Source organism: Schistocerca americana, chromosome 4 (assembly GCF_021461395.2).
Source record: "Schistocerca americana isolate TAMUIC-IGC-003095 chromosome 4, iqSchAmer2.1, whole genome shotgun sequence".
In the NCBI taxonomy this organism is placed as follows: domain Eukaryota; kingdom Metazoa; phylum Arthropoda; class Insecta; order Orthoptera; family Acrididae; genus Schistocerca; species Schistocerca americana.
The window spans coordinates 831,709,139-831,721,553 of record NC_060122.1 but is presented as its reverse complement, the minus strand read 5'-3'; the positions used below and the strand labels follow the sequence as shown (position 1 = coordinate 831,721,553).

General features: G+C 38.4%; 1 protein-coding gene across 1 annotated transcript in view; it reads left to right on the top strand.

The window, feature by feature from the left end:
• LOC124612453 (mediator of RNA polymerase II transcription subunit 24) overlaps positions 1–12,415 on the top strand; it is a 150,461-nt gene that overhangs the window by 16,491 nt on the left and 121,555 nt on the right. The window contains exons 2-5 of the mRNA XM_047140679.1: positions 1,542–1,667; positions 8,475–8,576; positions 10,389–10,626; positions 11,873–11,972. Of these exons, the coding sequence (XP_046996635.1) occupies positions 1,542–1,667; positions 8,475–8,576; positions 10,389–10,626; positions 11,873–11,972 (566 nt within the window). The remainder of the gene's footprint in view (positions 1–1,541; positions 1,668–8,474; positions 8,577–10,388; positions 10,627–11,872; positions 11,973–12,415) is intronic.

Genomic DNA, 12,415 nt, shown 5'->3' with positions numbered 1-12,415 from the left:
TCCAGAGCTGGCCTGTGATGCCTACAGTGCCCTAAATCTTGGGGACAACCAATGAACACTGCATCTTGTAGGCTCAGCGGTAACTGGAGACTGTACATGATTTGTCACTCTGAAGAGAATGGTCCTCCGCAACTCTGTGCTCTGGTATTTAACGAGGCATCAACTAATCACCATCCACACGTACGATGCGCACGGATTGGTAGCTGCAGCCCCTGGCAGACTTTGCCATAGTTTGTGCTATCAACCCGTACTGCTGCTGTGCTATGAATGTTTCGAGCATGGATTATCGATTGTGGTGTGTGTGAGCACCGTCACCACAGCAATGACCTGGTCTATGTTCCTAGAGGAGATGAGGAGAACAACTGAATGGATTTTTTGTTACAAGATGCTGAAGGAAATAAGAATTCTTGAGTGTAGTGCCTTTGGTAGAAGCTGTGAGACTAACCATGATTTTCATTCTTTTAAATTCAATGTATGGTGGAACTTTTTGCTCTTGTGACTGTAAATCCCTGTAAATTTAATGTCTGTCAGATTCATTTTTTTTATCCATGTCAGCAGCTCACATTAGTTGAATTTGTAATAAGAACAGAGTTATGAACATTTTACATGTACATCTGTACTTTGCAAGACAATGTACAGTCTGAGATGCAGACTACATAATGTAACAGTATCATTTTCTCCCGTTGCAATTCAATTCACCGATTGTCCCTGGGAAGAAAGCATCAAAATCTATCAGTATTAGCCCAAAGTGCTCTACTTTTAATGTCATGATCATTACAGGAGATGTATGTAAGAGAAAATAGCTTCTTTCTTTATTTGGTTTTAATGTGGGCTCTTGAAATTGTTTGAGTAAGGCTGTGTGTGGCACACAAAATCTTTCTACTCTTGCAATGTTTTATGCTGCAGGTTGTTGGGCGTTTCAGTAACACATTCACACAGACTACCCTAACCTGTGTCAAATCTTACAACTTTTCTTTGCATCTTTTGTGTCTCCTTGTTTAATCCAACTTGATAGTGATCCCAAATCTACAAACAATACACTAACTAATGACATAACACTAAGAATGTCCTTCTGAAATGATATACCCATAAATTAAATAATGTAGGCAATCATAGAGAGCTGCGAATAGTGTTAAAATCATGATGACATTTATTATTTACTTACTTATGATGTATCTATATTGTATCAATCCAAAATTTGGCCTTTACTGAGCCAAACTGTGAACAACTATCTGACGTAGAGAGCAATCTATCATGTCAACTATTGTCTGTGTCTCATCCTGTCCATGTCAGATTTTTTCCTTCTTCTTCAAATTTACTTGCTTTTCATGGCCTCTGTTTGCAGTCTGTTGAATTAGTATAAAAGAGTATGGGTTTGTTGAAAGTATGGTTGTAATGGGTGGTTCAGATTTTTGTATCATTATGAAAGCCAAAAAAGAATGTGGGCTTCCAGTTGATATCTGGAAGTAAATTAGTTTGCACTAAATTGCTTTGCTCAGTATATTACAATTTAAAATAAAAATATTTCATTTTTCTTTCAGATTCTCCCTCGTGGTGTAAGTGGTGATGTTTATAACCTTGCAGACTGTATTCTACAGCAGGCTCTTGTGGGGCCAGGACCAAACCAGCTGGTGCTTTCATACCTTAAACACTCCCTAAGCTCTCAGGTAACACAGACTATATGTATGTGCATAATCTGCACAACAAATTAATAAAATTACCTAATATTCTTAGCTGAATAGGATTTGTAGAAATCTTAATGCATTGTGTCTAAAACAGTGCTAGTGAACATTCATGAAAGGAGACTGCTCCAGTTGCTATATGTACATTATTTGTTTATTAATCAAATTGAATAGTAAGATGTGTGGGATAAAAGGAATGATAATAGTAGAATATAAGTTTCAGAAAAAGTTTCAGAAATTAATTCTATTGGTTTTTTTAACAGTTAACTATAATGCAACTCCTGTATCCTGTTTTTGCTTTACATGGATTAGAAATAAACATGTTCTCTCTGTGTACCAGCTGCAAGGAACCATTAACCTAGAGGCTCAGTCTAATCTCATTTCACTTACATTATCATTTCTGTGGTGAACAGTATGTGTGTACATTGCATCGTAGAATGCTATATGCAGCTGCCCAGGCATTCAGTTGTTGAAAGCCTAATTTTGTGACATGACTGATGTCTCATAACATGAGTGGTTCAAGAGCCAGTCAGAAAGTAACGCCTTTTATTTTTTCCCCTCTTTCATTAAGTTGGGAAGGTAGTAACCATGAATTTGGTACACTTCTGCTAACTTTGTGCAGTCCACTCTGAGTTTTACATCAACAGATTGCAATACTGTACCAATTTAGAAACTGGTCACTTTGGTATATGTATAAGATGATGATCTGTGATTGAATTCCTTTCTGCAGAAGGTGAAACATCCAAACACATTTGTGAAATGCTGAAGAAATTGTATGGAGTTGGTATGGTGGACATCAGCACTGTTAGCCAATGGGTTTGTCGCTGTAGAGAAGCTGAATGGCACACACAGTTGGCTGACATAATGCTGAGCGGGCAGCCAGCAACTTGTACCATCACATGACATCCAGCATGTTGATCAAATCACCTGTGACAGCCACTGGGTAACGAGAGATGAGTTGCGTCACCAATTATCCTTCAGTAAAGGCAGTGTAATGACTATTATTGAAGAACTGGGCTACTCTAACATATCTGTATGCTGGCTGGCAAAAATTTACCAACCAGAATAAAGAAGGAAGGAAAACAATTGAATCCAATCAGCTGTGGTACTTCACTATGGAGGGGTATGAGTTTTAGGTGAAAACTTTGACTAGAGACAAGACTTACGGTACTTTTATGCTGCAGCCACACTTCTGGCACCTCGCTGCTCAGTGCTGGTACATTGCATCTCATTGTTAATTGGGAACTTTGTTACCTTAACACTGCAGCCTCGCCGCTTGACATAATACTGCTCACTGGTTGTGCAGGCATCTCACTTCTCATCTGGTTGCAGCTGTTCTCATTGTGAGTTAAATGGATTACTTACAATGTATGAGGCAAAAATGATATTCTCGGCATCATCTGAAGACAATAGTAGTAGTTCATTCATGCTAAAAATGTAGTTATTGAAAAGGAGAAAGCAAAAGAGGTATGGGTGCACCCTTTGAATCCAAACTGTCCACTCTGCACATACTTCCATCAGTTATAATAAGTTGTCAAAAATAGTCCAGAGTGCTTTTTCAGAAAATTGTGAATGTCACAACATCTTTTCCAGTTTATTTGAAATACTATTGATGCAGAATAGTATAGAGGAAGCCTCTCAGCCTACAAGACTCGGGCAGTCACAGAGGGTGGGGTTATTGGTAGATAGGAGCTCCAGTGTTAGGCACGTAATGGACCCCAATAGTGACAATGGCTGCCAAGGAGTTGAAGGAATCCAGTGTGCACTCTGTGCATAATGGAAGCATCATCCAGGATGTAGAATGTGTCCTTCTAAATGCTTTGAAGAGCATAAGATGCAGCGTGCTGCAGGTGGTGCCTCATAATTATGTTTGCTACTTTAGATTGGAAGAAATTCTCTCTGGTTTTGGGTGGCTAGCTGAAGTGGTGAAGACTGCTAACCTTGCTTGTAAGGTGAAGGCAAACAGGACTAATTGTTGATCTTTGGTACAGAGCAGGGTGGAGGGCCTAAATCAGAGGTTCAGATGCTTGTGTGACTCTGTAGGCTGCAGATTCCTCAGCTTGTGGTTGGATGGTGGGATATTGGGTCCCATGTAATAGGTCAGGAGTCCACTATACACAGGATGTGACTGCACAGGTAACGGGGGCTGTGTGGAATGAACTGGACAGTTTTCTAAATTAGAGGGTCCCAGGAAAGAAAAAAAAGGGTACCTGTCTTAAAGAGAGAAGGTCAAACACTGAACAAGGGGTGACCTAGAAACCATAGATATTGTCGTAGCTGTGTTTAGAAAGAACCAGAGCTCTAGGTGCTAATAGAAAGCACTGAAGCACAAATCTTTATAGGTACTAAAACCTGACTAAACCTGGAGATAACGTAATCCAAAATTTTTACGAAGGATGTAGTTATGTTCAGAAAGGATAGGTAATGTTACAGTTGATGGTGGCAAGTTTGTTGCTGTTAGAAGTAGATAGTTTGTATGAGTTACTATGGATTGGTAGAAGTTATATTTGACAACTGAAATAAATTAATAATTGGTTCCTTTTACTTACCTCCTGATTCAAGATGATACACTTGCTGAACCGTTCAAAGAAAACCTGAGTCTCATTTCAAATAGGTACCCAACTCATACAATCATCTTTGGTGGTGAATTCAATCTACCCTTGGTATCTTGTTGAAAATACATTTAAAGTTGGTGGTAGGTATATTATATCATCCAAAATCATACTAAATGCTTTCTCCAAAAATTATTTTGGACAATTAGTTCAGGAACCCACTTGAAGTGTAAATGATTTCAAAAACATATTCAGTCTCTTAGCAACAAATAATCACAAGCAAACAGAGAACATTATGACAGAGACAGGGTTTGGCGACCACAAGATTACTGTTGTGAAAGTGAATACTGTTACATCCAATCCCACCAAAAATAAACACAAAATATGTATATTTAAAAAAAAGCAGATAAAAATTTGCTTGGTGCCTTCCTAAGAGACAGCGTCCATTTCTTCCAAACTAACTACGAACGCGTAGACCAGATTTGGCTTAAATTGAGAGAAATGGTACCAACAGCAATGGAGAGATTTAGACCAAATTAATTAATAAGAAATAATACTGACCCTCTAAGGCACACAAAACAGGTCAGAACAGTGTTGTATTAGCAATGAAAAAAGAAACATGCCAAATTTAAAAGAATGCAAAATCCCCAAGCTTGGCGAAATTTTACAGAAGCTCAAAAGTTAGCATAATCTTCAATGCAAGATGCTTTTTATAATTTCCACAACAAAATTCTGTCGTAAAATATGGCAGAATATCCAAATAGATTTTGGTCGTATGCGAAGTACAATAGCGGCAAGGCACAGTTGATACCTTCACTGCGCATTAGCAGTGGTAATGTTACTGTTGATAGTTCCACTAAAGTGAAGTTACAAAAACAGATTTTCAAAATTCTTTTGCCAACAAAGGCGAGGTAAATATTCCACAATTTGAATCATGGAACTGTTGTCAACATGAGTAACTTAGAAGTAGATATCCTTGGTTTTGCAAAGCATCTTAACTCATTTAACAAAGGCAAGTCCTCTGGTCCAGATTGTACATGAACTAGATTCCTTTCAGAGTATGCTGATATAATAGCTCTGTACTTAACAGTCATCTAGAACTGCTCGCTTGATGAAACATCTGTACCTTTTCCACTGATGGCAACTCCCACATGCTTTACAAAATATAAACAAACCAAAGAGTGTGGTTTGATTATATTTTGTAAAGTATGAGGGAGTCGCCATCGGTGGAAAAGTGCCCGTTTCATTTGATATTTAACGATACTGGAAAGAATACATTATGTTTTCCAGAGCAGTGCCTGCCACAAGAATAAAAACAATGCACGACCCCCACAATACTCCAAACTAAATTGTACCGTATGATGATGAATCGCCAGGCGATTTGAAACCGATCATGAATAAATAAAAATTGAAGAAAAAACAGCAATTGGTTGCAGTAATTCCTGAAACCTTTAAGAAGACAGTCGCAGTGTCCCAAATCCAGAATAGATAAAAGTTTTAATTACAGCGTACTCTGAGGCAGTTAATAAGCCATTTTTTCCTGCATTTCATATGCAAATGAAATGGCAAGAAACCTTAATGTTCTGGTACAGCTGGAATTACCTCTGCCATCCACTTTGCAAAATATAGATGTAGGTGGAGGTGTATATGTATACTATGTGTGAAACCATGTAAATGAAGTTCAGTCCTCTCAATGACAACACTTCTAAGAGTGACCTTGAAGCAGCCAGTTACAGCTCAAGTATCAGGAGTGACTGTGATGTTGGCGCCAACCGCAAACCATCTTCATGTTCTTCCCTGTTGAGGATCTTAGTGAGCAGTGAGGTGGACAGTAATGGTTTATATTAAATGTGCCAGGAAGACTGTGGGCTTTTTTCATCATTGCTGGTGTACCCTTGCCTCCTTTTTCTCTACATGTAACCTGAGTCCAGAAGGCTGTCAATGGAATGGCATGACACAACATCACAGACAAGGGAAACATTTGGAACAGTGCATTCTGCTGGGAAAGTTATGGTGACAGTCTTTTGAGATGCAGAGTGTGTAATTCTTGTTAAATTTTTGGAGACAGGGTACACAGTAAACTCTATCCAGTACGTAAACTCTATCCAATGCATGAAAAAAAAAAAAAAAAAAAAAAAAAAAAATTCAAGGCATATCTTCAGTGTTTTTGTCCATCAAGTGTTATGGTTGCTGTTCTTCTTTTGTATGGCGTTGCAAGACCACACAGTAGTCACTTCACCACTCGTGACCACTTTAACACTCTAACTGTGCACCATCAGACTTCCACCTCTTCGACCCACTCAAAGAAGCCCACTGGAGTTATCACTTTAAAGATGCGAAGACTGAAAAATTCTGTGTGCCATTGGCCGAGGAAGTAGGACAATGCTTTTTACCACCTCATATACAGGGTGTTACAAAAAGGTACGGCCAAACTTTCAGGAAACATTCCTCACACACAAAGAAAGAAAATATGTTATGTGGACATGTGTCCGGAAACACTTACTTTCCATGTTAGAGCTCATTTTATTACTTTTCTTCAAATCACATTAATCATGGAATGGAAACACACAGCAACAGAACGTACCAGCGTGACTTCAAACACTTTGTTACAGGAAATGTTCAAAATGTCCTCCGTTAGCAGGATACATGGCTCCACCCTCTGTCGCATGGAATCCCTGATGCGCTGATGCAGCCCTGGAGAATGGCGTATTGTATCACAGCCGTCCACAATACGAGCACGAAGAATCTCTACATTTGGTACCAGGGTTGCGTAGGCAAGAGCTTTCAAATGCCCCCATAAATGAAAGTCAAGAGGGTTGAGGTCAGGAGAGCGTGGAGGCCATGGAATTGGTCCGCCTCTACCAATCCATCGGTCACCGAATCTGTTGTTGAGAAGCGTACGAACACTTCGACTGAAATGCGCAGGAGCTCCATTGTGCATGAACCACATGTTGTGTCGTACTAGTAAAGGCACATGTTCTAGCAGCACAGGTAGAGTATCCCGTATGAAATCATGAGAACGTGCTCCACTGAGCGTAGGTGGAACAAAACTAAAATGAGCTCTAACATGGAAATTAAGCGTTTCCAGACACATGTCCACATAACATCTTTTCTTTATTTGTGTGTGAGGAATGTTTTCTGAAAGTTTGGCCGTACCTTTTTGTAATGCCCTGTATATTTGTTCTCAAATGGGAGTGCCTCGACCCCATTTAGAGTTCACCTGGTATTTGACTGAAAAGAACCACAGCTGTGTAACTTGCCGGATTGCAAAAAGTCCCCTTCAGTCATCAGACTGTGACTGACATCCTTTTATCCTATCTTTGCTCAAAATGTGGAACATTGTGGTATCTAGACTTCACTTTTCATTTAAAACTGATATAATTTTCACATCTAAAGAGGCAAAGGTCAAAAGCAAATGAATATTGTAAAGTGTCGTCCTTAGTCATGGATGCTAGGGAAGATACAGATCATGAGAAGCTCAAATTTTACTAGTTTTGTGACACCCAAGCTTGGTTGTGGATTCATGGTGTATGATTCAATATGCATGTACAGTTCATGATCTTGTATCCGTGTTCCATTAGAACATTTTGTTTCAGAAAGTAAGTTTGCTCAAGAAAATTATAAAATTATGAGACAGGCCATGTCTTACCTTCAGAAGGCAATTTTTTTAGTGCTGCTGATAGACATGTATAAAAGATAAAAGTGCTGGAAACTATCATTGCTTTTGGACCTATTAGTTCGCCTCGGGAAGATAATCACTGGCCATAGTCCTGAAGGTGAGAACTGGCCATTAGGCTAATAACCGGTGCTTTAGAAACTGTTCCTGTATGCAGCCCCTGTGCTGAGGCTTGTGAGCTGCCATTATACACATATTTTGAAACGCTGTCTCTCCTTAAATCATCAGGAATTCACAGTGTTTGTGGTCTGGGATTGGAGACAGTTTTTGTGAATCGTATTCATAAGTGGTGAATCTGTTAGAGATTCATGCAAACATGGGTCTGGTAGCACTTGCTGTGGGCCTAATTACTGTCCTCAACCAGGAAGGGAATCATTCCTAATCCTGCTAAAAGGTGCTGATGAAAGCAAATTAAGTTTTTTGTTGAAGTTTACATTGGTACTGGAAATGTATTGAGGTACTTCAACATATTTGACATCATGGTAACCATATTTAGTCATTGGAGGCATGTAAATGTGTACTCTGAAATCTTTTTCTAATGTTTTTATATGTTTCACTTTGCAGCTTGTATCATACGCTGCTGTGCTACAGAGGATCAGTAAATATGACAGCTTCAATAAACCATACTGCACAATTAGTCTGCTGGATTTCCTGGACACAATCAAGGTACATAATGCACATGATAATTGCAAGAACATGATTATAGAAACACTTGGTGTAGGATTGTCATTATTCAGAGCCCAGAGCAGCATTTTTTAAAATCATTTGACCTTCTTCTTCTTCTTCTTCTTCTTCCTCTTCCAGCAGCTGGATTGTTGTACGACTGACATGATAACAGAACAGGCTCTCACCCATTGTTAAAATTGTGAGAGTGTTTTTTAATGTAATAGCATGAGTATGACTAAAAATAATAATATGTTAATTAAATGTTAACTAATCATGTATATATATCCTGTAAACTGACTTGTTACTCATCACCTTGATAAAAGAATTGCTCAAATCATCTATGGAACATGAGTAAATAACAGACAAACATAGTATCATCAGACTTTCAAAATAAATTATTTCAGTGAAGAAGAAAGACTACAATGCCAGGTGCAACTAGAAGAAGGAAGTGGTCAATTATAGACCGATGAATAATTATTTGTTTTACTTATGGAGGGAACTATTTTACGAACTGTAGTTATCAGTGATTCTTTATTAATGTAAACTCTACATTTCATTGAAATGAATAGACTTGTTCCCTATTCATTTGTAGTAAAATGTTGATGAGCCAAAACATTATGATTGCTGCCTATCCCAACAGTGAATAGCACTTGGTGGCCTAGTGAGCATTTTACATGGTAAACAATGCTTATAAGTGGATGTAGCTGTCTCTAGTGATGATATGAGCTGAAAATTAGGAAATCCACTGACAGAAGTGACTTTGACAAAGGGCAGACTGTTATGGTCCGGTACCTGGGAATGAGATCTCAGAAACAGCCAAGCTGGTTCACTGTTTGCATGCTGCTGTCATGAAAGTGTGTTCAAAGTGATTGGAGAATGGTGAAACCACAAATAGGCAAAAAGTTGTTAGACATTCCTGCTCTATCACAGAATGTGTAGACTGGAGATTTGTTCAATCTGTGAAGCTGGATAGGTGGCAGAGCTGATGGCAGAGTCTAGTGCTGACACAGGTGGAAGTGTTTCAAAGTGCATCATTCAGTGCACAGTATTGGATGTAAGGCTCTGCAATAGATGTGTGTTCTCTTGTCGAGGCTTGGGAATCAGTAAGATTGGATGAATCACATTTCTTGTTACACCAAGTTGGTCTTCTCCAGATATGCCATTATCCAGGAGAATGGCTGCTCAAAATTTGCACCACACCACAGATGCAGGCCAATGGGGATAGTATTATTCTATCACCTGGAGTACCATGGGACCTATGTTAAGTGAAGACACTTTGACAGCTGTGGACTAAGTATGTATTACTGCCGACTGCCTGCATCATTTCATGCTTGACGTCTTCCCTGACGGCAATGGCATCTTCCAGCTAGGTAACTGTGTGTGTTCACAAGGTCATAATCATGCTACATTGATATCAGGAACATTATAGTGAACTCATATTGTGGTCTTGGTCACCAGATTCACCTGATCTGAACTCTATGTAGGATATCTGGAATGTTATCAGGCTCCAGCTGTGTGACAACAAACTATCAGTTGTAATTTATGGGAATTGCATAGCTTATGCATAGAAATCTGATGCTACATACCACCAGAAACTTATCGATGACTGTTGTGCCGCATTCCAAAGGTTAAGCATGATTAAGCCGGTAGTCCTAATGTTTTGGATCATCTGTGTATATGTCTTTTGGTAGACCTGATATAACTATGAATAGCAAATTCTTTAGGGAAGAAATCCCCTGTAAACCACTTATTATAGTAACAATTAGAAGTCATACTATTTTAAAGAATATATCAATTATTTATGCTCTTCAGGGAGGTATTACTTGCCGAGGCAAGCCTGAAGAAGGGCTCTTAGCTGGTGCTGCAGTTTCATTAGTGGGATGGTTGCTGACATGTATACAGTATGCCTTGGAGAAACAACAGTCGGAAGTTAGTACAAACACAGAATTGTTGCAGGCCTTATTGGAGCGTCCATCAGCTTTGATTAATGATATCCTTCATTGCCGATTCATGAGGGCTGTTCTTTTCCTTGGTAAACACGAGTGTCCTGGTAAGTGAAAACTACATAAATGAATATTTCTGATTTTGTGAAATTATTTTTCATTGGTGATTTGCAGTGCTGACAAATATTTACTAATAATTACAATCTTTGCTGTCTTACATGATTAATCTGTATGATGATGAAGAATGCTGATATTTTTGTTATTTACCAGCTTAAATTTAACTACTGATAAATTTATCTTTCTGATGTCCAGTCTAATGAAAAATCTACTTTCAAAAAGTTTATCAAGTAAAATCATGTTTTCCTGTAGATCACATTGTCTGTACTGCTTTGCATGGTCCATGCAAGCTAATATCCCATTTTTACCATTCCATCTTGTATCCTCAGTCTACTTTTTACCACATCTACTCTAATTTTTTGAGTCTTTGTGTCCTTTACCCAAATGCTTGCATTTCTGCTGTAGCTTTGTTTTCTTCTTCTTCTTCAGCTCTCCCTTCACATCTATTAATTACCAGTCCTTTCTTTATCATGTCTGGTCTGCATAAAAGCATGCACAAGCAGACTAGAAGAATGAAAGTGATAAAGACCATGTATTCCTTCCATATGACTCATTTACTGAAGGTCATGCCTGAGGATAAAGTGTTATCTTCTTCATCTCATTGAATTCTGCAATGCCCTTATCCGTTAATTTGCAAACCTACTTCTGTGCTTTATCGACAATCTTTTTCTGAATTTTTGCTACAGAATAACAGTAATTTCATTTGTGTGCTATATAATTTTTCACCTCATCACATCATGCTTTGTTAATTGCTGAAGATGTAACTTTTCGTATTTATGTAATGCTTCCTTAGCAGTGAGAACATTGCACAAACTATTAATTTTAAACTGTTAGCTGCTGTAAATGTATCCACTAAGTACATGGGGTTGAGTTCATTTGTTTTCTGAGTCATCAGTGCATGGTTGCACAGTGATAAAACACTGGATTTGTATTAATAAGGATGGCAGCTCATATCCTCATCCAGTCACCCAGATTTAGATTTTAAATGATTTTACTAAACTGCATATCTTGAATGCCAGGATAGTCCCTTTAAAAGGACTTTGCTCAGCTTCCTTCCCCATCCTTCTGTGTTCTGTGCTTGTGCTCTATCTCTAGCGACCTCATTATCAATGGGACATTATATCCATTTTTTAAATCATATTTGTTTTACCTATGGTTCATATTAAAAGTAAATTGTTTAAGTAATTTGTTTATCAACACCACAATAAATGTAATCAAAAAACCATTTTGTTGCAGATACATATAAAGAAATTGTCAAAAAATGTCAAGAGCTTGAAGTTTTACTTTTGCAGAATGCTTCATTTCAGCCATCTGTTCCTTTGACTGAGCCCTTAAGGTAATTCACCCAAGTGTATATTGTTAGTTACTGATTATTGACAATTCTCCAAATAAATATGACTTTCTTATCTTTTTGGCAACCATATGTATTGGTACTTTCAGCTTGATTCTTATATTTGCAACTATGAAAAGGATAGATTTCTATCCGCTGCAAAGATGAGATGTTAAGTTGCAGACAGGCACACTGAAAAGACTATTACACATTGAGCTTTCAACCAGTGCCTTCTTCAGAAAATAAAACACACACATTAACACAAGCAAGCACACATGACTGCTACCTTCTGCTCCTACGGCCAGAATGGCAACCTAGGCTTTCCATTGTTTATATTCTAATGTGGACTTTTCATTGTTTGTGTAGAAGATGTCATGGACAATTGTCCCCCCCCCCCCCCCCACCCTGGGGATGACATGAGGGTAATGAAGGAGGCATGTCAGCTTGTG